The sequence below is a fragment of the Panthera pardus genome, unplaced genomic scaffold (assembly GCF_024362965.1).
Source record: "Panthera pardus isolate Hobbes unplaced genomic scaffold, ASM2436296v1 HiC_scaffold_15, whole genome shotgun sequence".
In the NCBI taxonomy this organism is placed as follows: domain Eukaryota; kingdom Metazoa; phylum Chordata; class Mammalia; order Carnivora; family Felidae; genus Panthera; species Panthera pardus.
Window position 1 is genome coordinate 69,793,761 of NW_026526710.1, and position 24,918 is coordinate 69,818,678.

At 41.4% G+C, this 24,918-nt stretch overlaps 2 protein-coding genes and 1 long non-coding RNA gene across 10 annotated transcripts in view; 2 read left to right on the top strand and 1 right to left on the bottom strand.

The window, feature by feature from the left end:
• TXNL1 (thioredoxin like 1) overlaps positions 1-2,751 on the bottom strand; it is a 33,558-nt gene extending 30,807 nt beyond the window's left edge. For 3 of the 4 annotated variants that reach the window (XM_019463953.2, XM_019463956.2, XM_019463955.2), the window contains exon 1: positions 2,455-2,751. In XM_019463953.2, coding sequence (XP_019319498.1) covers positions 2,455-2,552 — 98 coding nt within the window. In that variant the 5' untranslated portion in view covers positions 2,553-2,751. The remainder of the gene's footprint in view (positions 1-2,454) is intronic. The other variant, XM_019463954.2, reaches the window with a different exon arrangement.
• Positions 2,752-2,842: 91 nt separating this feature from the next.
• Positions 2,843-11,409, top strand: LOC109275684 (uncharacterized). Of its 2 annotated transcripts, none has more exons than XR_008422291.1 (3): positions 2,843-3,046; positions 9,659-9,777; positions 10,840-11,409. It is a non-coding gene; the product is annotated as an uncharacterized LOC109275684 (long non-coding RNA). The 2 variants fall into 2 exon arrangements; XR_008422290.1 differs by having other exon boundaries at positions 2,844-3,055.
• Positions 11,410-14,598: 3,189 nt separating this feature from the next.
• The window catches only part of WDR7 (WD repeat domain 7), a 352,075-nt gene continuing 341,755 nt past the window's right edge, over positions 14,599-24,918 (top strand). For 3 of the 4 annotated variants that reach the window (XM_019463951.2, XM_019463944.2, XM_053902762.1), the window contains exon 1: positions 14,599-14,713. The gene's annotated coding sequence lies outside the window, so the exon portion shown is untranslated. The remainder of the gene's footprint in view (positions 14,714-24,918) is intronic. The other variant, XM_053902760.1, reaches the window with a different exon arrangement.

Genomic DNA, 24,918 nt, shown 5'->3' on the forward strand with positions numbered 1-24,918 from the left:
AAAATGGTCAATTTTATGTTACATATATTTTATTGCAATTAAAAACACTGAAATACTGGAGAGCCACTGAAGATTTTTAAGCAAAACAGTGACAATCTATGTAACATTTTAGTAAAATTATTGTTAGATATAACATGGAAGTGAAGAAAACGGAATAAGGCTTAAAAGTAGGGTTGGAAAAGAAATAAAGAAATAGGTGATAGAGAAAACTATGTTCTTGGCCTAACATGGGACATTAACTTTGATCTAAGAGGTTTCCTACACGATCTACTGGATACAGTTATTTTGAGGGTCTAATACCGATGCTGAGTTATGAAAGTCTGAGGTCACAATCACATACAGTTTGTGGAGGAACACATTAACAGCCAAAATATTACAGAACTTTAAGGCAAATACAATCTTAACAGATTTATAAATTACCTAAATATACTTTAGAACTTAAAAGCTTTCTAAATTCAAACTTTTGTTCTCAGTTTTTACCATAAAAAATTAAATTCTCATTGCATCAAAATACCTTTTTAAAAATGAACACAGAGCTTTGCCAATCGATGTCTGCAGTTGTTTATGGTTATATGAAACCTCATTACTAACACAAGTGTTTCCTTAATAGCAATGTTTCCCCACTTTTCTCACTTCAACTAATAAGTTATTTATCACTGTCTGTCATCTCTTCTGCTATGGTAAGGGGAAAAGAGACTATTTCATTGAGGGACAAAAGTCTATACATTCCTACAGACTAGAATTAGGAAAGTGAACTAAAAATGAGATTCATTGTTAAAATCATCTCTTCCCTTTTCCAACTCTGGCCTAGGCACTTAGCAAATGTACTTAGTATGTAGTATGTATTCCCCATATTAAGAATATAGACATTGCAGGGGCGCCTGGGTGGCTCAGTCAGTTGAGCACCCGACTTCGGCTCAGGTCATGATCTCATGTTTCGGTTAGTGAGTTCGAGCCCCGTGTCGGGCTCTGTGCTGACAGCTCAGAGCCTGGAGCCTGCTTCGGACTCTGTATCTCCCTCTCTCTCTCTGTGCCTCCCCCACTCATGCGCGCTCTCTCTCAAAAATAAACATTAAAAAAAAAAAAAGAATACAGACATTGCAAAATTGCTAAAGCTGAGAAGATATATTTATAGAATTTTGACATTCCTTTTACACATGTCTTTATAACAAAATCTTTATCTTCTCCAATTTAATAAACGTGAAAGTCTACATGTCAAATTGGTACTCTCGGCCACCCTATAAAATCCAATATACTGTGCCTTTTCAATTCTGTATGAGACAGATTGATCCAGGAATAAGTCTTTAATTGTTTTCATCTCTATCTGCATCCACCCAAGCCCTAAAACTATCTAATCCTAATGCCACCACTTATATATTCAACATTTACTGAATCATGTTCAATAACCACGAATCACTTTTTACGCTCAAAATACTGCCTTATGTTTATATAGTTACCTGGACAATTCAATGGGTTACATAAACAGTAATACCTGCAAGTAAATTTCTCCAGCTTAGGGTAAATGTAAACAACTCGGAGGCTAGGGGGTCAAGGTAAGTCAAATGGAGACCACTAATTCTTAGAAGGCACTCACATACACAAAGGGAGGTCAGTAAATACACACCCTGGCTGAAATCTTGGTTCTAAAGGCCTACTTCCAACATGTCACTCTCACACAGGTACACTGCACACTCAAAATGGAAAATCCACCAGCTCTGCGACCAATAAATCATGTTGAGATTTACCAAAGTCGACATCTCTGTCCTGTTAAACCATCAAGACAAAAATGGAGTCTATATGGCCAAACCCAGATGTCTGGATACCTGTATTGCATATATACCCACTGTAACTTCTGTGATCAGATGCAGCCGCATACATAAGGGAGGCTAAGTTACAAAGTTACTAACCAAACGAGTAACAAGGCCATTAAGAAAAGTAAAAAGCACCTGACTCAACATTAAAACGCATTAAATGAGCACTACGTGGATTAGTTGGATAGCCCCAACTGAAGTTTCTAAAGGTTTTACAGAAATGCAATAAGTGAAGAAAGCCAAAGTGTTCGGAAAATTAAGATTTTAGGTTTTCTAAGGTGCAAGTGACAGCTGGCTCCCCGGAAGGAATGGAACAGGCAAAAGCAGGAGAGGCTGCAGGAAGACTCCCACAGACTAGAAGGAACAGAGGTGGGCCACCCCAAGTGGCCTCGTCCGAGGATTCAGAAGGGACGGGTGTAGATCTCCCGGGCTGGAATTCGCGGATGGCCAGGCCTCCGTGCCCTGCAGAGACTCCCTTGCGCACAAACAGGGGAGCTGAGGCCTAACTGGGCAGCGGCCTGGGGCTGCGGCCAGCGCGGGACATTCCGGAGCAGGAGACGGCAAGGAGTCGGGACCCGGAAAAAAAGTGAAGGGAAAGCAGGCACGCACACGCGGGGCCCACAGGGCTCGCGCCCGGCCTCACCCTCGCATGGTGAACTTGACCACAGCGAGTCTGGAGCCCGCGCCGCTCAGCTCCGGCTGGAAATCCGGGTCGCTCCCGACCGGCTTCACTCCCACCATTCTCAGCCCGGCAGGGCGGCCGCGACGCCACCGGCTTCAAAACTGAAGAAGGCGACCCGGGAGAGGAAGAGCGGGAGGCTCAGGAAGGCCGAGGCCTGATCACAGGAGGTGGCGACCGCGGCGTCTTCCCCGGGACTCTCAGTGCCGAGTCACGCCAGGGAACAGAGCGGCCGGGGTGGGGGGGTGGGGACGGGAAAGGGGGAGGGGAGAGGCTAGGGAAGGAAAGGCGAGCGGCACCCAGCAGCCACCGCGCGGCAGGGCCGCCGGCGCTTGCGCACGTAGGCGTCATTTCCGCGCCGTCCGTTTTGGCTCCCAGCGCCCAATCCCAAAACGCGACCCCTGGCCCCACCCTCGGCTGAGGAGCCAGACCCAGGCTGTCAGGAGCCGCGCAGGCGCGGAGGAGCAGCAGTCACAAGCTGAGCTGTGCAGTGCGTTTTAAGTTCGCGTCATCCCTCCGCGGTTCCGAGAACCAGGCTTCTGCCGAGTTTCTCGGGGTAAGAAAAGTAGGTTCAGTGGCTAAGGTTTTAAGCCTCCCTTCCCCAGAAGTGCTTGAGGAAATACTTTGTCTCATATTCCGGGCAAAACGCCACACTAGACAAAATAGGCTTTAGGTACATTGATTTACGGCTCTCGTGACACAAGGGTGCTCTCTGTGCAGTCATCCACAAACTGTCATGCACCTGTCTTTAAGCTGCGCCTAAAAAAATGAAAGCACCATCCATCCTTCTAGAAACACAGTCTTGTGATAGACACCAGCAATAGTTAACAATAACAAGTTTGCAAAGGAAACGTTGGGACAAATGGGACAAGAGGATGGGACGGGGTAAACTTGCTAGAAGTTGTGGTCCCTGAACTGAATCTTGATGGAAGATAGCCAGGTGGTGAGAGGTGACGGTGTATTACCGGCAGAAGAACCAGCAGTGCAGATTTGTGTTTTAGGGGGGCTGATAACAATAGCTAATAGCTGACCAATTACTCGCTAGACAAGATACGTGCTCTTTGTGTATTTTAGCTCATTTAATCCTCCCAACAACCTGTGAAGTAGGTTCTATTATTTTATGGGTAGACTAATTTCCCCTAGTTCACACGCCTCATAGAAAATCAAATCAGCATTTAAGTTAAGGTAGGCTAACATCAGCGTGTTCTTTTAAATGTCAGAGTAGGTGACAAATGATTTGCTTTTGAATTTAGCTGGATGATGAAACTGAAGAGCAAAGTGGAGGTCTGATCATGCCTAGCTAAGGAATTTGTATTTTAACATGAATGCAATGAAGTAATCACTGGAGGGCAATTTTTTTTATTATTATTATTACCCAAAAAAAGTGTCTTTAGAAAAAATCCCGAGGTAGCAGTGAGGAGGATGGAAGGCAGTGAGACAATTTAGGAGGTTACTATGGTAACCCAGGAAGTGAGTTGTGGGAGCACCCTAAGTGGAAATGAAGAAGACTTGATATATTTGAGGAACAATTAGCAGACAAAAATCATAGGATTTCGTGACCAATTGGACCAATTTAGTGAGATGACAGAGGAAGTAGTCTAGGATAGCACAAATATTTCAATCTTGTGGCTTTTTGTACTGGGTTAAGATGCCTGTATGACATCTAGGTAAGGGGCATAGTAGATGGTAGGAAGCTTGCGTCTGGAACTAAAGGAAAACAAGTGGGCTAAAGTTGTAGACTTGAGAGTCATGGGTTTGGGTGGAAATTGAATCCAGGAACACAATTGTCTCTGTTCTACTGATGACAAGGCTAACATTCAGAGAAGTGTGTAACTCGTTCATTTATACAGTTGTGAGGCTGCTTAGCCCTCAAACATTACACCCAACATTATATAGAGACAGACTATATGTGTACATAGAAACTTTCATCAGATGTTATTGCAAGATGATGCTCTACTGAGTGATTTTTTTTCTCTGTATTTTCTAAATCCCTTCAATAATTATAAACAGTATACACAATAAGAAAGAAAGCACAGCTGGGAGAAAAAAAAAGTGCTACACAACAATGCTACAAAAAAGGCCAAAGTTTCTGCCCTGCCCTAAAAACAAGAATAATATTCACAGTTAACTGGTCTCCTGTGAAATTTAGGTAATGGTTAATATCATTGAGAAAAAAAATCTCTTGGTAGAAGAAATTTCCCCCCAAAATGTTTCTTTTTTCTAAATTTGTATGTACTACCCTGAAAACCCCATTTTCTGGAATGTCCATGAAAATTTTAGAAAAAACTTATTACCATTAAACCTCTGCAAGGGTGACTTGTGATTATTCTTTTTTCTAAAAGTTCATTCATTTGAGAGAAAAAGGAAAAGAACATGAGTGGGGGAGGGGCAGAGAGGGAGAGACAGAATGCTAAGCAGGCTCTGATGTTAGCACAGAACCCTATGTGGGGCTTGAACTCATGCACTGTGAGATCATGACCTGAGCCAAAATCAAGAGTTGGACACAACTGACTGTTGGGCACCCCGACAGGTGCCCCAACTTGTGATTATTCTTTTTAAAAAAATTTTTTTAAGGTTTATTCATTTTTCAGAGACAGACAGAGCGTGAGTGGGGGAGGGGCAGAGAGAGAGGAAGACGCAGAATCCAAAGCAAGTTCCAGGCTCTGAGCTGTCAGCACAGAGCCTGACACGGGGCCTGAACTCACGGACGGCGAGATCATGACCTGAGCTGAAGTCGGCCGCTTAACCGACTGAGCCACCCAGGCGCCCCAAATTGTGATTATTCTTAAAAGGATGATATGCTTTCTCCATTCCTGAGGTTAACATATTCAGAAACGCCAAATATGCTGCACGTAAGCTCCTCCCACCCCATCCCTTACTTGGTGGGGGCATCACTATTAGATGACACCGTTTCCCGGGGTCTATCCAGCCTCAGCCTCAGAATTCCATTCAGTAGCACCCACTACCAGAGTCAGGATGAAACCTATTATTTGCCATCTCACATCTTGCTGTAATTGTTACATCTGGAAATCCATGGTTCTCAAATGGTAGCGAGCCCATTAAAATGTGAGTTTCCAGTTTCACACCCAGAGATTCTGACTCAGTAGTGCTGGTGCGTGGCCCAGGAATCTGAATTTCAACAGGCATCCAGGGTAACTGAGGCAAGGAGTCCATATTTTGAGAAACATTATTTGATGCTACTTGTCGTGTACCATTTACTATGCATTTGGTATGCACAAGGTACTGTGATAATGCTTTGAAACACCTTTCTTCCAGGGACATCAAAAGGGAGATAAGGCACTTCTACAAAAACTAAAAATAAACAAGGTAAAATGTGGTAAGTGCTATAGTAGAACTGTAGATAACATACCATAGTGGTTGAGAAAAGGAAGAGAACATATCCAGCTGGAATGAGCAGAGGATGCTTTATAAAGGGATATGTTCTAATACTCAGACCTAGATAAACCTAAGAAGGAAATGCATAAACATCTTCATTCACAGAAATGACACCCAGCTTTTCTCTCAACTCATCAAGAATATAGTTTGCTTTAGACTCACCCATTTTTTATCAGTCTCAGTCTATCACTGGAGGAAGGCTTTCTATCATGACTTGTAGCTGCCATGGGCTCACTTTGCTAAATTTAAAAATAGATGTGATAGGGGGCGCCTGGGTGACTCAGTCGGTTAAGCGTCCAACTTTGGCTTCAGGCCATGATTTCAGTTTGTGAGTTTGAGCCCCACCTCAGGCTCTGTGCTGACAGCTCAGAGCTTGGAGCCTGCTTTGGATTCTGTGTCTCCCTCTCTATCTGTGCCTCCTCCAATCACAGTCTCTCTCTCTCTCTCTCTCTCTCTCTCTCTCTCTCTCTCAAAAATAAATAAGCATTAAAACAATTTTTTAATAGATATGATGGAGGTATGTCATCCATGACTTTCTCTCTCCCATAGCCCTTTTCACGTGGTAGATACAAAATAAGTATTGGTCGAATAAATGAATGGCTAGGAAGCAAAATGCGTATGAGTGTGACTTAGTCCACAAAATGCAGGAGTAAAAGAAATGTTCTTTTGTGTTATATAACTCAAGTTCATTTTGACTCTGAATCCTCACCCTCCTGCTGTGTCCAACTAGAACAAAAACAACCTCATCTCCTCCTCTGCCTGATTTAGAAATTGTACCACATATCTGGGTTTAGAGTGGGAGTGGGGCTTTGGAGTGTAGACGTCTAGGAGCCCTGTCTCTTTCTACATACCCTCTTGAAGTCTAGCCCTTTCTGTTTCATGTGACTACCTCAGGGATTGGGACCTTTGTTTGAAGCTGCCTCTGGACCCATCTGCCTAGGTGCACCAGTGTGACATTTCTCCCTGGGTTTTTACTTCTTCCCTTCTCCCTTCCATAAAGACTTTCCCTTATGTTTTTATTAAGAGTTTTATAGTTTAACTTCTAGATTTATTTGATCCACCATCCACCTTTTTGAGCCAATTTGATCCTAATCACTTAAAAGTATTCTCATGATAGAAAAGAAAGACACAGTTTTCCAGTTTCATGTGTATTTGAGTGTTTGTTGGCAAGGCACTATGCAATAACCATACGATCTCTGATGTCAGTTGTTCTTTAAATGTAGTCCTCTTGTAAAAAGGTGGGGAAATGCCACTTTCTGATTTTTTTTGAAAAGCAATAGCAAGAATATAATGAAGAAATAACTTGTATTCTACAAAAGAAGTCCTCGTAAATTCCTCTGAGATATAATATACCTCTTTAAATAACTGAATTTGTATTTGCAAAAGCCCAAGGATACAGATTTATTGAATTCCATAAACCATATGAAATTCCCCCATTAACTTATCAAAGTTACAACCCAAAAATTCTGCATAAAAATAACATCTGCGTAATAGTTTATTGGTAACTAATTCCTGAAAAAACAGAAAACTTGTAATATTTTATATCAGCTTAATTCTTTAATCAACTGGGAAATTTATTTAAAAAATGATTTTAGGTAAGTTTTGTTTTATTCCTAAAGTCTTGAGGGAAAAATATGTAATGTATGTAATATAAATGTTAAATAGAAAGGACGTTCTTCTTCATCATTTCCAAACTCTAGTTTGCAGCCTATTGAATCTGAAAATTGAATACCATTTCCCATGGCTGTCCCTAGGTGGCGCAGTGTCTTTCAGTCAAAGGAGTATGATTTCCCCTTGGATATCAAATGCTTCTTTCAGTAATGCTGTTAAGTCCCCAGACGTTTGTCCCACCAACACTATATTCCTTAGTTTTGGACACTAGGCAGTGTCTTGCAGGAGTAAGTTTTCTAGGAAGTCACAAAGTGACCTATCACTGTCATAAATCTCCTCCTGGAACATACTGAAGAAAGTTGCTAGCCATTCTGAGAGTCAGTTATGGGTATTTCCCAGAAATGTAAAATAGTTTTTTTTATTCTGAAATTTATATCTGAGGTTCAGAAGTCATTAAACTGCACAGAGTTGCTATTAAGAAGGCCAGACAGACAAATATTTCTATCACTTAAGCCTCTGAATAAAAATCCATATTTTAGGGGCGCCTGGGTGGCGCAGTCGGTTAAGCGTCCGACTTCAGCCAGGTCACGATCTCACAGTCCGTGAGTTCGAGCCCCGCGTCAGGCTCTGGGCTGATGGCTCGGAGCCTGGAGCCTGTTTCCGATTCTGCGTCTCCCTCTCTGTCTGCCCCTCCCCCGTTCATGCTCTGTCTCTCTCTGTCCCAAAAATAAATAAAAAACGTTGAAAAAAAAAATTTTTAAAAAAAAAATCCATATTTTAATTGTTTTAAATAGTGAGTTGGAGGTTAGCATTAACTCTTTGAAACTACAAAACTACACATGGCTACACATAACTATGTGTTCACTTAGTCACTCATAAAGAGAGTTCTTTTTTTGGCTTGTGGTAGTATAGTAGATATTGTCTGGCTAGAATGTACAAGTCAGGAAGAAATGTCCCCCAATAAAGACTTTTGCTGTATTCAAAGGCCTTTCTCAGTTATGCCCTTGAGCAAACACATACACCAAACATACACATCCTCATCAATCAGTCCATGCTTGAGTGGCAATATGTGCATACTCTCAGTACCTCTGAGGGCCACGCACTGAAGACAGTCAATGAAAATAAAACGTAAGGAAGTGGCTATTTACACAATATTTCCCACCAGAATTCAGCATACTAGAATCAGAAGAAGGTAGGAGGATCAGATCCAACTGGTAGAAAGTACCAAAGCATAGCACTTCTCACATTGCATGGCACTCATGGTGGATGTAAGCTGTCTCCCTGCCAGACTGTGAGCAATCTGACCACAGAACCCAGTCTTTGTGCTATCTGCATGGCCAGCTCAGCACAGTGCCCAGTGCCACTGGATGTTGAATAAATGACGCTTTCCACCATGGCAAATTATATTTAAGATATTTAAGACACGCAAAAGAAATTACTATTTTATGAAAATAGAAATTAAGTTCAAGTGCTCATAGCCACTGCCCCCTCCACCCAGATTATTGTGGAGCAAATGCCAGGTATCATATAATTTCATCTGTATTATGTTAGCCTACCTCTCTAGAAGATAAGGATTCCTTTAAAAAATCACAAGCGGGGCATCTAGGTGTCTCAGTAGGTTAAGCATCCGATTTCACCTCAGGTCATGGTCTCACAGTTTGTGAGTTCAAGCCCCGCATCATGCTGTCTGCTGTCAGTGCAGAGCCCGCTTTGGATCCTCTGTCTCCCTCTCTTTCTGCCCCTCCCTCGCTCTCATGTGTGCGCGCTCTCTCTCTCTCTCAAAAATAAACATTTTTTAAAAAATAAATAAAAATCATAACCAAAATACCATTATCACACTTAAATGTTAACAGTGCTTCCTTAATATCATCAAATATCCACTCAATGTTAAAATTCCCCATTTTCTCTTAATTTATGGCTCACTTGAATCAATATCAAGAAAAGGTACATACATTGCGTTAGTTGATATCTGTCTCTTAACTCTTTTTTTTTTAATGTTTATTTATTTTTGAGACAGAGAGAGACAGAGCATGAATGGGGGGGGGGTGGTCAGAGAGAGGGAGACACAGAATCTGAAACAGGCTCCGGGCTCTGAGCTGTCAGCACAGGGGCCCGATGCAGTGCATCTTGGTGTCTGCCATGGATCCTCTTTTTCCCACAGGTTTGGGGAACAACTCTTCCAGGGCTCTTGTGGTCCTCTCATCCTGACAGGGAAAAGAAGAGAGAAGTTAGTAGAACAGACTACAGCCCTTGTTGCTGCAGGACGTGACAAAGCTACAAGTCAGTCATCACCTCCTTCTTTACTATCCTGATTTCCCCTTGCTGATCCTGCTGGGTTCGTGAGGGGTCCCCAAGCCCTTCTTTGTGAGGAGCTCAAGCACCCCCAACCTTAACACCTTCACTCCTTCCTAGAAGGTGTAAGTATGGAGCAAATGGAGATATTTCTAGAAAAAGACATCCTGTTACTTAGAAGCAATTGATTTAGAAGTCATGAGATAGGAGAAAAAGAGAAGTCTCACCAATTGACTTTTGTGTCATGTAAGAAAGTGCGAAGGGGAGCTGTAAAAGAGGATCACGCAAAACCATGCAAAGAACGCTTCCTCACTTACTTGGGGCACCCGGGTGGCTCAGTCAGTTAAGCATATGACTTTAGATCAGGTCATGATCTCATGGTTCATGAGTTAGAGCCCTGCATGGGGCTCTGTGCTGACAGTGCAGAGCCTCCTTTAGATTCTCTGTCTCCCTCTCTCTGCCCTTCCTGCACTCCCTCAAAAATAAATAAATAAAACTTTTTTAAAAAAAGAACACTTACTAAATTATTCTGCTGCACCATGATAAAGTGGGAGGACCCCCAGTAGTAACATGAAGCCCCCAACCATGACATGACTTGTAGGCAAATGGGTCCACTAAGGAAAGGACAGAATTAGCAAAGTATTAGGCCCTACGGGGAACACCAAACCACAGATTTATAATCTAGAGGAGAAAAAATGATAGCACACACGAAACAACCTGGAAATGACAACAATAATGAAGCCACTGTTAGACCATTGGGCAAAAATTTATAAAGTGGAGGAACAAATTTCCTTGCCTTTTGAAGAACTAACTTGGAACTTAGGAAGTTCAGGAAGTATTGGTGTGTTATAGGGTAATTGCTACTAAGCTCTGAAGACAGAGTTATACTTAAGTTTTTGTTTTTGTTTTTAAAGCCCATACCTTTAAAACATGGCATGTGGAAATTTTTGACCCTTACCCCATGGTTTCCATTTACGGTTCATTTCTGGTAACAACTGTACATTTTTGGTTAAAACAACAGTGATGACAACTTTTTATTTGTCTTTGCAGCTGTCTGTCTTTCCCACTCAGTGTCCATGATGCATTGCTGCCAGCTGATTTTTGTGGCCAACACATCGTACAGTAACTGCCCAGTGAGCCACACTCTGTACAATCCTCTCTCCCTGAGCACACGTGAAATCTGTGACTTGCTTCTAATCAGGAGACTATGGCAACAGTGAAGGACTGTCACTCCCTTCATTGGGTTACTATCTACAGATTTATCTATATCTATCCATATCTATAGCTATGTAACTCCAACTTTCTTGCACACACACAAGAGAGATCCTTTTTGCTGACTTTGAAGAAGTGAGCTGCCATGCAGTGCAAGGCCTTTGGTAAGGCTCAGGTGGCAAGGAGCTGTAGGTGGCCTGTAGGACCTGAGTGTCCTTAGTCATTTATCCACAAGGACATGAATCAGATTTAAATTCTTCCCAAGCGGGGCTTCCAGATGAGATTGCAGTGTGGCTGACCTCTCAACTGTAGCCTCATGTGATCACAAGCAGAAGACCCAGTTAAGCTGTGCCTGAACACCTTTCCCATGGAAACTGTGAGACAATAAATGTGCATTGTTTGAAGCCACTAATTTCCTTGGAAATTTGTTTTCCAGCAATAAACACAAATGTAATGTTGTTAGGAAAAACACCACTCTACGTATCCATCAAAAACCTTCAGTACCTTTTCATTTCCTTTGGAATAAAGTCCCAAGAGCCCATAAGGGCCTTTGAGGCCTCTCCTTATCTGACCTTATTCTATTTTTCCCATGTCATTTTTTTATTAGTGAGTTTAGGCTGAATCTGAGGAAGACTATATCAACCTCTGAGAGCATTCCAGGGCAAATATCACCCGTTGAAGGAGTCCTTCACAGGGCAGAAATAGCAAAGTCTTAACACCACGGTTTCCCTTCGCATCCCCTTGCTGTCCCCTGTACTTCACTTCTAATTTCACTTTCTGTTTATTCTACCTGTTTCTATACATTCATGGTTTGCATTTCATATATGTTATACACACACACTCACACTCATATTTTACTTTTCATATATGTTACGTGCATACACACAGTTGTTTTTCATTTCAAAACCAGCAACAAAATTGTTTTCCTTTCCCAATTCTTCCTATTCTAACTCCTGTCCACTTTTGTAGACCTCTGTGGAATCTGATGTGATTATCCTTCCTCACCTCAACCTAGAAGCAACTCGTCTTTTTTCCACGACTCCTTATGTACTCCTTATTTCTCACACTGTGCTATATTATAGGCTTATACCTTGCGTGGGGGAGGATTTTCCATTCTTTCCATCTGCCCAAACACTTTCCAATTTTGAGAGAATTCCTTATTTTTTGAGCCTTGGTGGGAAGCACAGCCTACTTTCCTCTATAGAACTGAACTTGCCAAATTCTTGCTTTCTCGGCTCTGCTTTCAGTTAAGGTTCAATAAATATATGTTGAACCGAATGTTTTGGTTGTGCAAATCTTTTCAGATTTTTATATAATTCCTCCAGGCGACAGGAATGAATAAATTATTTATTAAAAAAATATACTCAGGATCAGCTTACTGAAGGTACAAATCTTAACTTTCAGGAAGGTTACACATGGAAAACATATATACGTGCATATAAAAATGTGTGAATTTTTCTGAACCGGAAGAATTTTATTCCTTTTGAATCTTTATTTTAGTTCTGCAGCTCAGGAGATTACACGCATTTATTTATATATAGACTTTGGCAATACATTTTGTAAACTTGGCAGAGGGGCCAGAGTGTTAGTAGTCAGAAAGCTTCTCACTAATCTTCCTATTGACCTTTTATTCCTAGGAAGGTAGTTGAAACACAGTAATTTTGTAAAGTTTAATTAATATTTGTTGAATAAAAGTCAGCTTTATCTAGGAGAGACGTTTTATAGATTTCCTTTACAACCCAAACAAGCTTTAATGAAGTCTAAGCTCGTCCCGTGGTAACCATTCTGTGCTTCCTATATTTCCAAATAGTTCTTGTAATTTGTAAAGGAGATCATGAACTTAACAGTTTAAATGTATTCATCATCACAACAGAGGAAGTGAGTATATGGAACCAGCCGTCCAAGGAATTAATTTCTTCTATTTAACACAATTTCCCTGCTCTTCCCTTGCCCCCACGTGTTTGGAAGGCAGATAAAGTTGAGGAAAATTGTAGAATCCCAATTTGCAGTATAAGACGATTTCAGAATTGCTGATTTTCAAGGGTTCTATTGACTTCCCTGGTCAACATTATGATTTAGTTTTTCTCCTAGTGGCAGCAGAGCTGGTCTGTACAAATAAACAGCATATAGGAAACAACACCCAACACCTAAAGAATGCTAAAAGGCCTAGTGAAGGAAGAGGGGGAATGCCCCCCAGAACACTGATGGGTCTGCGATGTGTTGCAGGGAGGAGGATTGTCTAAACTGGAAAGAAGGGAAGGGGGGAAGGTTGTCATTTGCAAGAATTATAAACTGACAGAAAGCCTTTTGACCAAACCAATTCCTAGCTCTCTTTTGATATATTAGCAAGGAAATGCTCCTGTCTCAGGGAGTTGTTTCTGCCCTGTTCTAATCCCCTAATCCCCTGCTTCAGACCCATCCCAATAGGATTTCGCTGTTCAAGGTTCGGTCCAAGGACCAGCGGCAAAGGACGTTCGTTACCTGGGAGTTCGTTAGAAATGGGGGATCTCAGCAACCCACTTCAGACCTACTGAATCAGAAACTTCATTTTGACAAACTCCCCAGCTGATTCCTACATACGTTTTACTTCTGAGGATTGCAATAGAATTCTTGTCCTATAAATCCATTAGTGAGATTATGAAGAAAAAACAAAGCTATGGAATGAAAATCTTTTCTGTCCTTTTAACATAACTGACCATTGGCCACCAGCATTGCACCAGTTTTTCCCTTGGCTGCTATTCATTCATTCAACAAATAATTGGGAGGAAGATAGGCAAACATAATACATAACTAACATTTATTGAGCTCGCTTAACCTCCTAGACACCCATGAGATTATTATGCCCACTTTTTTATGTGAGGACAAAAAGGAGAATAAAGAGAAGCAGCATCATGCGCCAGAAGACATTAAGAGTGTGCAGTGGAGCACCCGGGATCCCAATACAAGCCTCTGTGAATGCAGATCTCACGCTCCACTAGGCTCAACCGCCCACACGGTGTACATTCATTCCCTCTCCTCTACAGGAATGTTGCACAAGGTCAGACTTCCGTAGCCGAGCAGCAGAGTTCCTCCTCTGGCCTCTGCGTCGTGGGCAACAGCTAAGTTCGAGGTCAGAAGGAAACAGTAACCAAATTCCAGAGCTAACACTTTCTAAGTGTCTGGACCGAGTCTCGGGGGCGGAAGAGTAAACTTGCGACATCCTGGGAACACCCAGACTTGCCATTTCATTCTTCCCTCCATCTTGGTCCTCCCAGCATGGGAATTGGAGGCGAGATGAGAGCCTAGACCAGACTTCCCACGACAAAAATGGCGGCCGCGCACTCTTTGCCCAGAGTAGACAACCCTAGCCTCCGTTCGGTCTCCATGGTGACGCGGTCAGCTTCTCCGGCTCCAGCCTAGGCCAGGCAAGTATGGAAATGATGATCATTTCCCTCCCCCTCATTTTTGCGACAGTTGCAGCGAAAGTCACGGCAGTTGGGTGTCAGCTGATTTACTGCAGCGGCGGCGGCGGTGGCGGCGGCGGCAACGGCGCCTTGCAGCCTCGGTGGGGACACGCCGGCTGGGCTCGGGTTGTGGTCCCCAAAGGTTTGCCTAGGCTGATTTGAGCACCCCACATCCTCCCCACAGAACGTTCTCGCCTTGTCCGCCTTTGCTGGGGCACCCGCGGGCGGTGGGACAGACAACATCGCGGCATGAGATGAAGCTGTGACAGGTAAGGGGGCTTTCCAGCCACCCCAGGGGGAATGTTCCCCCGGCGTGGGATGTGCCCGCGACGTGGAGGTCAGCGGCCGGGGGTCAAGGGTCACAGCCCGTTCTGAACGTGGGCGGCGCCAGCTGTTCGAGCGCTGCTGATGGAAGTTCTGTTCTTTGCCGAGCTTGCAGGTTCAGGCCCATAGCTAGGCGCGTTTGCCTGGAGCGGGGGTTTTGCCTGGGGTCTTTGGGGCTCCTTGGCCTGGTGTATGACATTTGCTTTTGGTGACACTGGCTTTGGTCATGAGATGGGACCTCCCTGCCCGCACTGGCAATGTAAACGGAGTGAGGTGGTTTGTGATGATGGGTGGGTGGCTACTGACGGTGCTTTTGGGTAATGTGCTTGCTTTGGGGGTAAGCACGGTCTCTCCTGACCTATCGGTACTCCTCTCTAGTTTGTTCTTGCCTAAGGTACTGACGTCTGTTACAGTTTCATTTTTGAGGTGCCACCTGCTCTCCCTCATCCCTTTGCCATCGGACTTCGTCTAAGGATACCTGCTACTCCCACTTACTTCTGGGTCCCAGCGTTCTGTATGTTTGGAGTCAACGCTGCCTTTGATTCAAAACTTTACTTTTATGTTTTGACTCATTTGCTTTGGCAGTTTCTGAGGTTCTAGGCAGAATTTGCTTGTTCTTATAGTTTGAAATTATGGCAGGTACGGTTGCGTCTTGACCGCGTTGGCAATTTTGGGATGCTGCTGATTTTAGGATTCATTGAGAGCTACAGCTTGCTTTCATAGTAACATTTTCCGTAAGCCAAAAAAAGGCAGGGTATGACTCTTTCAGATGATATTGCTTAGGACTTTATGGATAAGATGGCAAGAATCACCTGTTGTCTAAGAGAAATTGATTGACTTTTTGAAATTTTGGTGTAACATACAAATTTTCTTGCTTTATAAGCTACTTGTGGCAGTGGAGGTGGAAGACGGTTTAAAGGTAAAAATAATGTATTGAAATACCTTAATTTGCAAAGAATCAAAAACTTCCCTGATTTCAGTGAAAATAACAGGTCTTAATTATTTCAAATTGGGAAAACAGAACGTACATAGATGGTAAATCCCTCATTAATTTCAACAAGAGATTATTACGGAGACATTCATTTGATTAAATGTCTGTATTTTAAAAACAGTTCAGAGCTCTACCTAACAAAACTAGACTATACACTTTATTTTTTCTTATTGCCACCTATACGTAGCTAAATATTAAAAGATCTTGGTGATTAAGTAAATCTAAAGGACTGGGCTTTGCTTTATTTGAGTATCATTGAAGGAACTTAAATTTTGAGTAGCGAGCCTTGTATCTTACAATTTCCTTTTATTTCTATCTTGGATATAAGTTCTGTTTTGAAGCAATGTAAGTGGAGTGGTTTATCCGTGTAACGGGCTTAATTAACATTGAAAACTTGAAAGTAGTGAGCTAGTTTTAATGCCTTTGTCATGAGAGCATTGAGCCTTAGTAGGGTGCTCTGTTAGGTATGAGCCCTGAAAGTTTGTTTTGGACCTCAGGTGCAGAGGATTGAATGAATCATTCTCAATTCACTGATCATCATTGGCTGTTCAAGGTGTGTCTCCTGGTTTGTTTTTTTCCCCAATCATTGTCTTTTATTTCCAGTTCCCACCCCATCCCTTGTTCATCAACCCATAGGAAGCCATTTTAGCATGTGTGATACGTATCCTTCTGTTTGTAGGTGTTATTAAGTATACATTGTTTTGGGTGCCCACACTTTTAATTTTTAGGGATATCATGTTATATATTAAATATTATATATCATATGCTGTATAGTATCGTAAATTGAAACTTTTTCTCCTTACCACATTAAAAAAAATGTTTTTTAATGTTTATTTTTTTGAGAGAGACAGAGACAGAATGCGAGTGGGTTGGGGAAGAGAGAGGGAGACACAGAATCCGAAGCAGGCTCCAGGCTCTGAGCGGTCAGCACAGAGCCTGAGGCGGGGCTCGAACTCGTGAGCTGTGAGATCATGACCTGAGCCAAAGTCGGCTGGTCAACGGACTGAGCCACCCAGGCGCCCCTCCTTCTTACCACATTTTAAAGAGCTATTCGTGTCACTGTCCCTTGCATCTGACTGTTGCAGAGTGTTTCAGAGAGTGTATCTACTACAGGTTATCAATCTGCTCTCCCATTTGTGGATACCCATTTTACCTTTATTTTCCCTCTTCTACAGACAATGCTGTATAATAAACATACATCTGAGACCTCTATGATGCTTTCTTTTTTATTATTTATTGTTTTATTTTTATTTTTTAGCGAGAGAGATTGAGAACAGGGAAGAGGAGCAGAGAGAGAGAATCTTAAGTAGGCTCCATGCTTAGCATGGAACCTGATGCAGGCTCAATCTCACGACCCTAGGTTCGTGACCTGAGTCAAAATCAAGAGTCAGATGCTCAACTGACTGAGCCACCCAAGCGCCCTTATGATGCTTTCTTTGAGATCTATATCCAGGATTGTGATTTCTGGATCATAGTGCATTCTGCATTCCTATGTTTTATCAAAGGACTGCTGGATTGTGTTCCAGAACAAATCGCAACGGTCTGTACTCCTGCAGAAAGTTCTTGAGCGTTTCTGTGTCCTTGGATCTCCCTGGATGCTTAGTGTTATCCAGCGTCCTAGTTTTTCCTGGCACTAATTGATACAGAGTAAAATCTCATTTTAAGTTACATTTCACTGTTACTAAGGAGTTTGAGCATTTCTTCATGTGTATTTTATCTTTTCGTTTTCCCTCTTGTAAAATTGTTCATCTCTTTCTCATTTTTACTTTGAGGTTTCATTCCTTGTTAATCTGCAGAAATTCCTTGTATTTCCTAGATACTGGTCTTTAAAATATTTTGAGTGTTCTTGTTTCTATTCTATCATTTGTCTGTAACATTTTTCCTGATGGGTTTCACTGAACAGAAATCTTCAATTTTGATGTAATCAGATTGGAAAAAAATTGCCTTCTGGTTTGTGCTTCGGGGGTTTTGAGAAGTGTTTCCCTAAATTTTATGTCATAAAGTTACTCTTATGTTCTACTAACTTTATAGTTTTCTTTAAAATGTATAGGTCTCTAGTGCATCAGTCTTTTTTTTTTTTTTATGTCACAAGGAAGAGATCCATTTTATTTTCCATGTAGTGTGCCAGTTTTCCTAGAAGCATTCTCTCTTTTCCCCTTACACAAGGGATGCTACCCTTACTGTAGAACGAGTTCTCTTACATACTCTGAACACTCTATTCTGTTCCTTTGGTTTATTTGTTTGCTCTTGCTGTAATATCATATGGTTTTCACACAATGCTTTGTATTATTTTTCTTTCTGGACATGAATAATTCGTCCCATTTTCTCTTAGTCTTGTTTTGAAATAATTGTAGATCACAGGCAGTTGCAAAAATAGTGCAGAGAGGTCTGATTTCCCCCAATGGTTACATTTTATGTAACTTCAGGCAGTTCCCCTCAGTGGTTACATTTTATCCAACTACAGTACAATAGCAAAACCCAGAAATTGACATTGGTGCAATGCCTGAGCATGGTTCTATGCCATTTGATCACCTGTGTACATTCCTGTAACTGGCACTGTGATCAAGGTAGAGAACTATTCCATCATCATGAAGATCTCCTTCCTGCTATAGCTTTTTAGTCAAATCCATCTCCCTTCAATCCCTAACCTCTGGTCACTAATCAATTTTCCATCTCTATCATTTTATCGGTACAGGAGTGCCATATAAATGGAATTACACAACAGAAAGCTTTTTGAGATTGAGATTCGTCCAAATTGTTGCATGAGGTAATTTTTGAGATTCATCCAAATTGTTGCATAATTTGAGTAGTATTCCATGGTATATATGTACCTCAATTTGTTTAACCATTCCCTGGGACGTTGGGGCTGTTCCCAGTTTTGGGCTATTGCAAATACAGCTGCTATGAACATTTTTGTACAGCTTTTTTTTTGTGTGTGTTTGGAGGTAAAGTTTCATGTTTTCTGGGATAAATGCCTTGGAAGGTGATAGCTGGGTGGTATGATAAGTGTAAGTTTAGTTTGTGAAGAAACTGCCAAACTGTTTTCCAGGGTGGCTACACCATTTAACATTTTCACCAGCCGTGTATGAGGGATTGAGTTTCTTTGCAGCCGTGCTAGCATTTGGTATTAATCACTATATTTTTATTTTAGCTGTTTAGATGTGTAGGGATAACTCTAGGGCGCCTGGGTGGCTCAGTTGGTTAAGTATCCGACTTCGGCTCAGGTCATGATCTTACAGTCTGTGGGTTCGAGCCCCATGTTGGTCTCTGTGCTGACAGCTCAGAGCCTGGAGCCTGCTTCAGATTCTGTGTCTCCCTCTGTCTCTGCCCCTCCCCTGCTCATGCTCTGTCTCTCTCTGTCTTAAAAAGAAAAAACAAAAAACAACGTTAAAAAAAAAAAAAAAAGTATGGGGTTAGTGAAGTTTGTAGATTCGTTCCCATTTTGTCCCCTTCATTGTTGCACTTTATAAAGAGTTCATGGTCTTAGCTATGTGCATGCCATTGATCACAGGCAGAAACAACTGAGAGTTTTCCTACGGCCCAGTGAAATCCTGTTATCAGTGAGGATACCTTATGTCCCTACTTACAGATAATATGATTATGATGTCAACTTCGAATTTGAACCCTGTGCTTGTGGTTCATTTGCCTTGATCTGTATCTGATTACTTAAAGCTACTTTGCTGAGAAGACCACAGAATTTTTTGTTGGAAGAAGTCCTACATCATGACTACATTCAGAAAGTCCTTGGCCAAGTGTAGTTTTTATTTCTTTTCTATTAACATATATACTGTATTCATGAAATATCAAACACTTCAAATAAAATTAGGCATCTTTTCCAAAATGTGTTGGTGATGTTTAATGAACACGTAGGTGTCGTTTTGTTTTGTTTTGTTTTGTTTTGTTTTGGCTGATAGTTGCTTGGGTTAATGGAAGTCAGAAAATGATGGAATAATAAAAAGTTAGGGCACTGGTCAGTTTCGGGCAGAGAAAATTGCTCAAGTGCCAATGGTTATTCTGCAGGCTCTTTTAGAATAGAAAATTACTGGAAATACATGACTTTTTAACCACTGTCTCCCATTCAGCTTAGCAATTGTAATTTATGACCTTTCAAGCTCACTGAAGTATTTTACTAGCGTTTTGCACTTACATATTTCTTTCTGAATGTTGGTAGTTAATATATGTCAGTGATAACAGACTGATAGAGTGTGCCAGTTACCTTCTGTTCTCACATTCAAGTTATTTATTTGGCTGTCTTCCTTAAGGGCTCTTCTTTTTCCTAAACATTTCAAATATAAACAAACAATAAAAACCACCATTAGGGGGAGTGAAAAGTTCACACTAATAAAAGATCACTTTACTTAGTTTAAGAAACAGTTTTCTGACTCATTAACAGGCCTTCGTGAGTGTGGTAGTGATTAAGCCATGTCAGCTAATTAGCTGCATGGGTCCTACGACATGTCTGGTTGTGTATGTGTCACAGATAGAAGAGGAACAGCCTGCAGCTGAGGAAAAACAGTATGTTAGCAGGGATTTGACTAGGGGGACTTGTATTAATTGTTGCAATTATTATAGAAAATTAATTGATTAGCAACTCTTCAGTGAAATCCAGAGCATGTAAAATCAAGGTGTATTTTCATTTGCTGATGGATACAACTCTTTTTTAAGCCAAAGCATATATACTTTATTCACTTCTTTGTTTGTTTATTCAACAAGTATTTGGGTGCATGCTATGTGGCAGAAATTCTGGGCACTGGAAATACAGTGTAGAACAAAACAAACATCAATCATCACTTTCAAGTTTACATTATAGTGGGAGAGCCAGAAGAGAAATAAGCAAAACGTTTGGTATGTTAAAGGATTGTAAGTGCTCTGGAGAGACAGGATAAAATACTGTTACGATGGTAGATTTTGTCATTTATGTTACTTGGGAAAGGACTCGCTGAGAAGAGACCTGAAGGGGGTCAGGGAGTGTGCCCTGAAGACCTGCCTGGGGGACACTGTTCTGAGATAAGACCCTGCCTGATGAGTTGAAGAAAACCAAGAAAGAGTCAAGAGCGGATGAAGAGAAAGCATGGGAGACAACAGCAGCCTCATTCATGTAGGATAGGCAGTTGTATAATTTGGCTTTTAGTCTGAGCGAGACAGGAAGTCATGGGAAGAATTCCGAGCAGATCGTGATGCGATGTGATTAAAAAAAAATAGCGTCATTCTGCATGCTCTGTTGAGATTGCAACAGGAAAACAGGGGGACCAGTTGAGAGGCTATTGTGTTATTCATGGTGGGAGATGCCAGTGATTTGGAGTGGGGTGGTGGTAGTGAAGGTGTAGAGGAGTCTTATGGCTCCGGATAGAGTACTTTGAAGGTATTACCGGTAGTGTTTTTTTTCTGATGGTGTGGGGTGTGGAATGTATGTGAGGGGAGACTCAAAAATGATTCCAGGATTTTGGCCCGTGGAGCTGTAAAAATGGAGTTGCTGTCAACGGAGATGGTGAGGATTGTGGGAGGCGCAGGTTTGGGCAAGAAGACCAGGGACTCACTTTTGAACAGGTCAAGTTTGAGAAGCTAATTGGCTATCCAGAGGGAGATGTTGAGTTGGAAGTTGGATATGTGAGTGTGGAGTCAGAAGACAGCCTCAAGCTGTAAATTAGGAATTGCCAATGGGTAGTTGGTATTTAGGCCATGAGGCTTGGTGAGATCATTGAAGGAGGGAGGAAGGAAGGGAAGGAGGGTTGCCAGAAAAGTGCGAGGACTAAGCTCTTGGAATGCCAACATTTAAAGGTCAAACATGAGGGAAAATGGAGAGACTAAAGCTCGAGAGGTGTCAGGAAGGAATGAAGACCTGGAGGCAAAGAGAAGTGTTTTAAGGGTGAGGAAGTATGAACTATGCCAAATGCTGCTAGTAGGTCAAGAAAGATGAAGATTCAGACTTGACATTGGATTTCGTAATGGAGAGGTCATTCGTGACCTTGTGAAGAGCAGTTGTGACAGGTAGAACACTTTTCTGTGGTCTCTAAGGAAAAGGGTAATGTTACAAATGAGGGCATTCTGACTTGGAGAGAGGTTACATATTTCCTTAAGGTTTGTAGTTAGTAAATGCAGGAGCTGGGACCGTCCCTTGCCAGAATGACTGTCAAATCATTGTATTTACTCAGCATACTTCACTAGTCCCCAGAATAATGTGGCAATTCAACTTCCAGTTTGGGGCAGCATGTTTGTTTCTACTTCTGGGTCATTTAATTTGTGAGCAGTGAAAAACTTAGGTGCTCAATTTAGTTTTGATGGCAACATGAGGGGAAAAAACTAGGAAAAACCGGAGAGGCAGGTGAGATTAGAGGAGAGATTTGGTTCTACCAAATGGGGTCCCCGTTGTTTAAAATTTAGGGGCTCGATGGGCATAGTTTGCTTTTAGCTTAATCGTAGCTCTTGAAACCGAGGCGGGTTGGTGATAGAGCAGAAGTTGAATTCAGACATCTGATGGCAGCTGTAGAAATTTAGAAAATGACTCATGCCTCAACATCTATGAATCATTTAGAAAATTGTGATGTATTTTTGACCAGATAGCTCTAGAGTTCTTCAAAACCTGATTCTCATGTGCTCAGGGCTGTTTTGCAATGAGAAAGAAGACTGTGTTGTCTTCCATTGCCATCTGCTCGTTGCACATGTCCTTTTGAAACAGAATATTGGAACTCCTTTAAAACAGCAGTCCTTAAGTATCAAGTTCATTGGGAGTAGGTTTCTTGCCACTCAAATAATAAAGTACAATGTTGTCAGTTTAGTGACAAGCTGAGTGTTCAGAAGGTTGTGTCCCTCACAACTCTCGAATTCCAGAAACCTTTTGTTCTGAGTAAGCAGCTCAGTTATTTCTTAGTACATTTTATGGCCTAGCTGTCTTATTGCTTTATAGTCAAGAGTATGATCTGATTCAGTTTTTTCCAAGTCTTCAATCAATTGGTATCACAAGCACAGCACAAAGAAAACTCATAGTCTTAATCACTTCCTTCATGACATCATATTGTGAATTTGACTTGAACACACTCTTCTGACAAATGAAGTAGGAATATTCTATGAGAATCTGAATAAACCTTTACAGACTTTCCTTTTTTCTTCCCTTGCAGCTGTGGCAAGTAAGGTTGAGCTACTTACGATCCTTGTTTCTTGTGTTCCCCGTCAGAAGGTGGGTGGTGTAGGCTGTTCATGTGTGCCCATTCTCATGAGAGAGAATTTGAGTTTGTTGTTCTGTAAGTCTCAGGGGGCCTGCCTGGCACACAGGAAGTACACAGACTGAGATGATATTGGCTCTCCTCTGAAAATGCCCGTGTTCCTGGGATAGAAATACACCTTGCTTTTGCATTTCAGAGTTAAAATTTATTTGTAATGTTTGTTTATTTTTGAGGGGGGGAGGGACAGAGAGAGAGGGAGACACAGAATCCAAAGCAGGCTCCAGGCTCTGAGCTGTCACCACAGAGCCCGACATCGGGCTTGAACTCACAAACTGCGAGATCATGACCTGAGCCGAAGTCAGACACTTAACTGACTGAGCCACCCAGGCGCTCCCGAGAGTTTAAAAAGCAATGTAGAGAAATTAACATTGATCTCATACTCGATTTTTCACATGTTGTTCTGTTTTATAGCTTTAGAAATCACATGAGATATCAGTGTTATATGTGATATCACAGAACAGCATGGTCTTATCACAACATCACTCCATAGGTTATTGATGGTTTTAAAGGAGGAAAAAATAGTTACAGTGGGGATATCTGGTAGTCAGTACCTTAATCAAATGGTGTAGGACAATGTGATGTTACATGCCTCCTGTGGTGATGTACCATGAAGTGTATACAATGTCATCTATGAAGCATTCTTGCCCAAAATGTTTTACTTGAGCCTAGTGATGTCTTTGGGTTCAAATTCCAGTTTATGGAAAAATAGGAGATAGAGAAACAAGCTAAATGACATGAGAAAAAAAAATCACACAAATCTAAAATGTGTAACATTTTATGAGCAATTCATTTTGTCTTGTTTTTTTTTAAATTAATATGAAAAAAACAAAGTTGGGACTGTTTTAGAACTAAAGACTAAAGAGACATAACAACCAAATGCAATGCATACAACTTGATATTTACTGGTTTAAAAGAAGTTAAAGAAAACATTTTTTAGACAGCTGAAGTAATTTGAATATAGGCTGGATTATAGATGCCATTAGAGAATTATTATGGTGTTGATAATGGTGATTGTGATAATGGGATTGTGTTTATGAAGGACAATGGTCTTTATTTTTAAGCTGTATATTTTAAATTATTTAGTGGTGAATTGTCATAGTGTGTGTAGGTTATTTTCAAAAGGTTTAGCAAAAAAGAATATGTATGTAGGTACATACATACACAAATGTTGACAAGGGAAATATGGAACAATATTATTTGTTGAGTGAGTTTTATACTCTTTTTTGAACCTTTTGTACCTTTGAAAATTTTCATAATAAAAAATTGGATCATAAGGGGAAAAGTAAATTTCATCCGAAGGTTTTTATTAAAAGAAAAATTAAATAGTCCAAATCCAATGAAAAACAGAGATATGAGATCTCCCCTTGTCCTTTGAATTCTTCCTAGGGCTTTCTATGCCTTCATATATCTAGGCAGAAGAAAGCTGACAAGATAGAGGATAATTGTGAGAGAACTGAACCAGACACCGAAGAGAGACGGTTGAGGATTAGCAAGTGATCGGCCATGTCAAACCAGCAGCTTTATAAGACTGTAGGAACTGAATAGAATTGGTTGGATTTAGAAAGAATGGAAAGAATAGGTGTCAACAGTACATTATTGTCAAAGCAGCCTCTCTTTCCTCACGTCTGTCCAAGGCATTGCTTCTCTGTTAGTACTGGAGAGTTCTGCCCTGGAGCGTCAGAGAAATCGTTGATCTCTTCATGTAGAAGGAGCTCTTGAGTCCTTAGATCCTGTTTGTGGATAGAAACTTGAATACCTGAGACCTTTTGTAGTGAGGAAAGGGAAACAGGGAGTCAAAGACCACAGGTTTCAAAATGTTGATTGTAATTAAAATGACAGAGAGAGAACTAGATTTACAACCAGGCGTCAGTAACAAGGGAAGGTGTGTTGGATAAAGATGACATGTGAACATGTTAGAAGGACAGAGGCTAATTTAGTG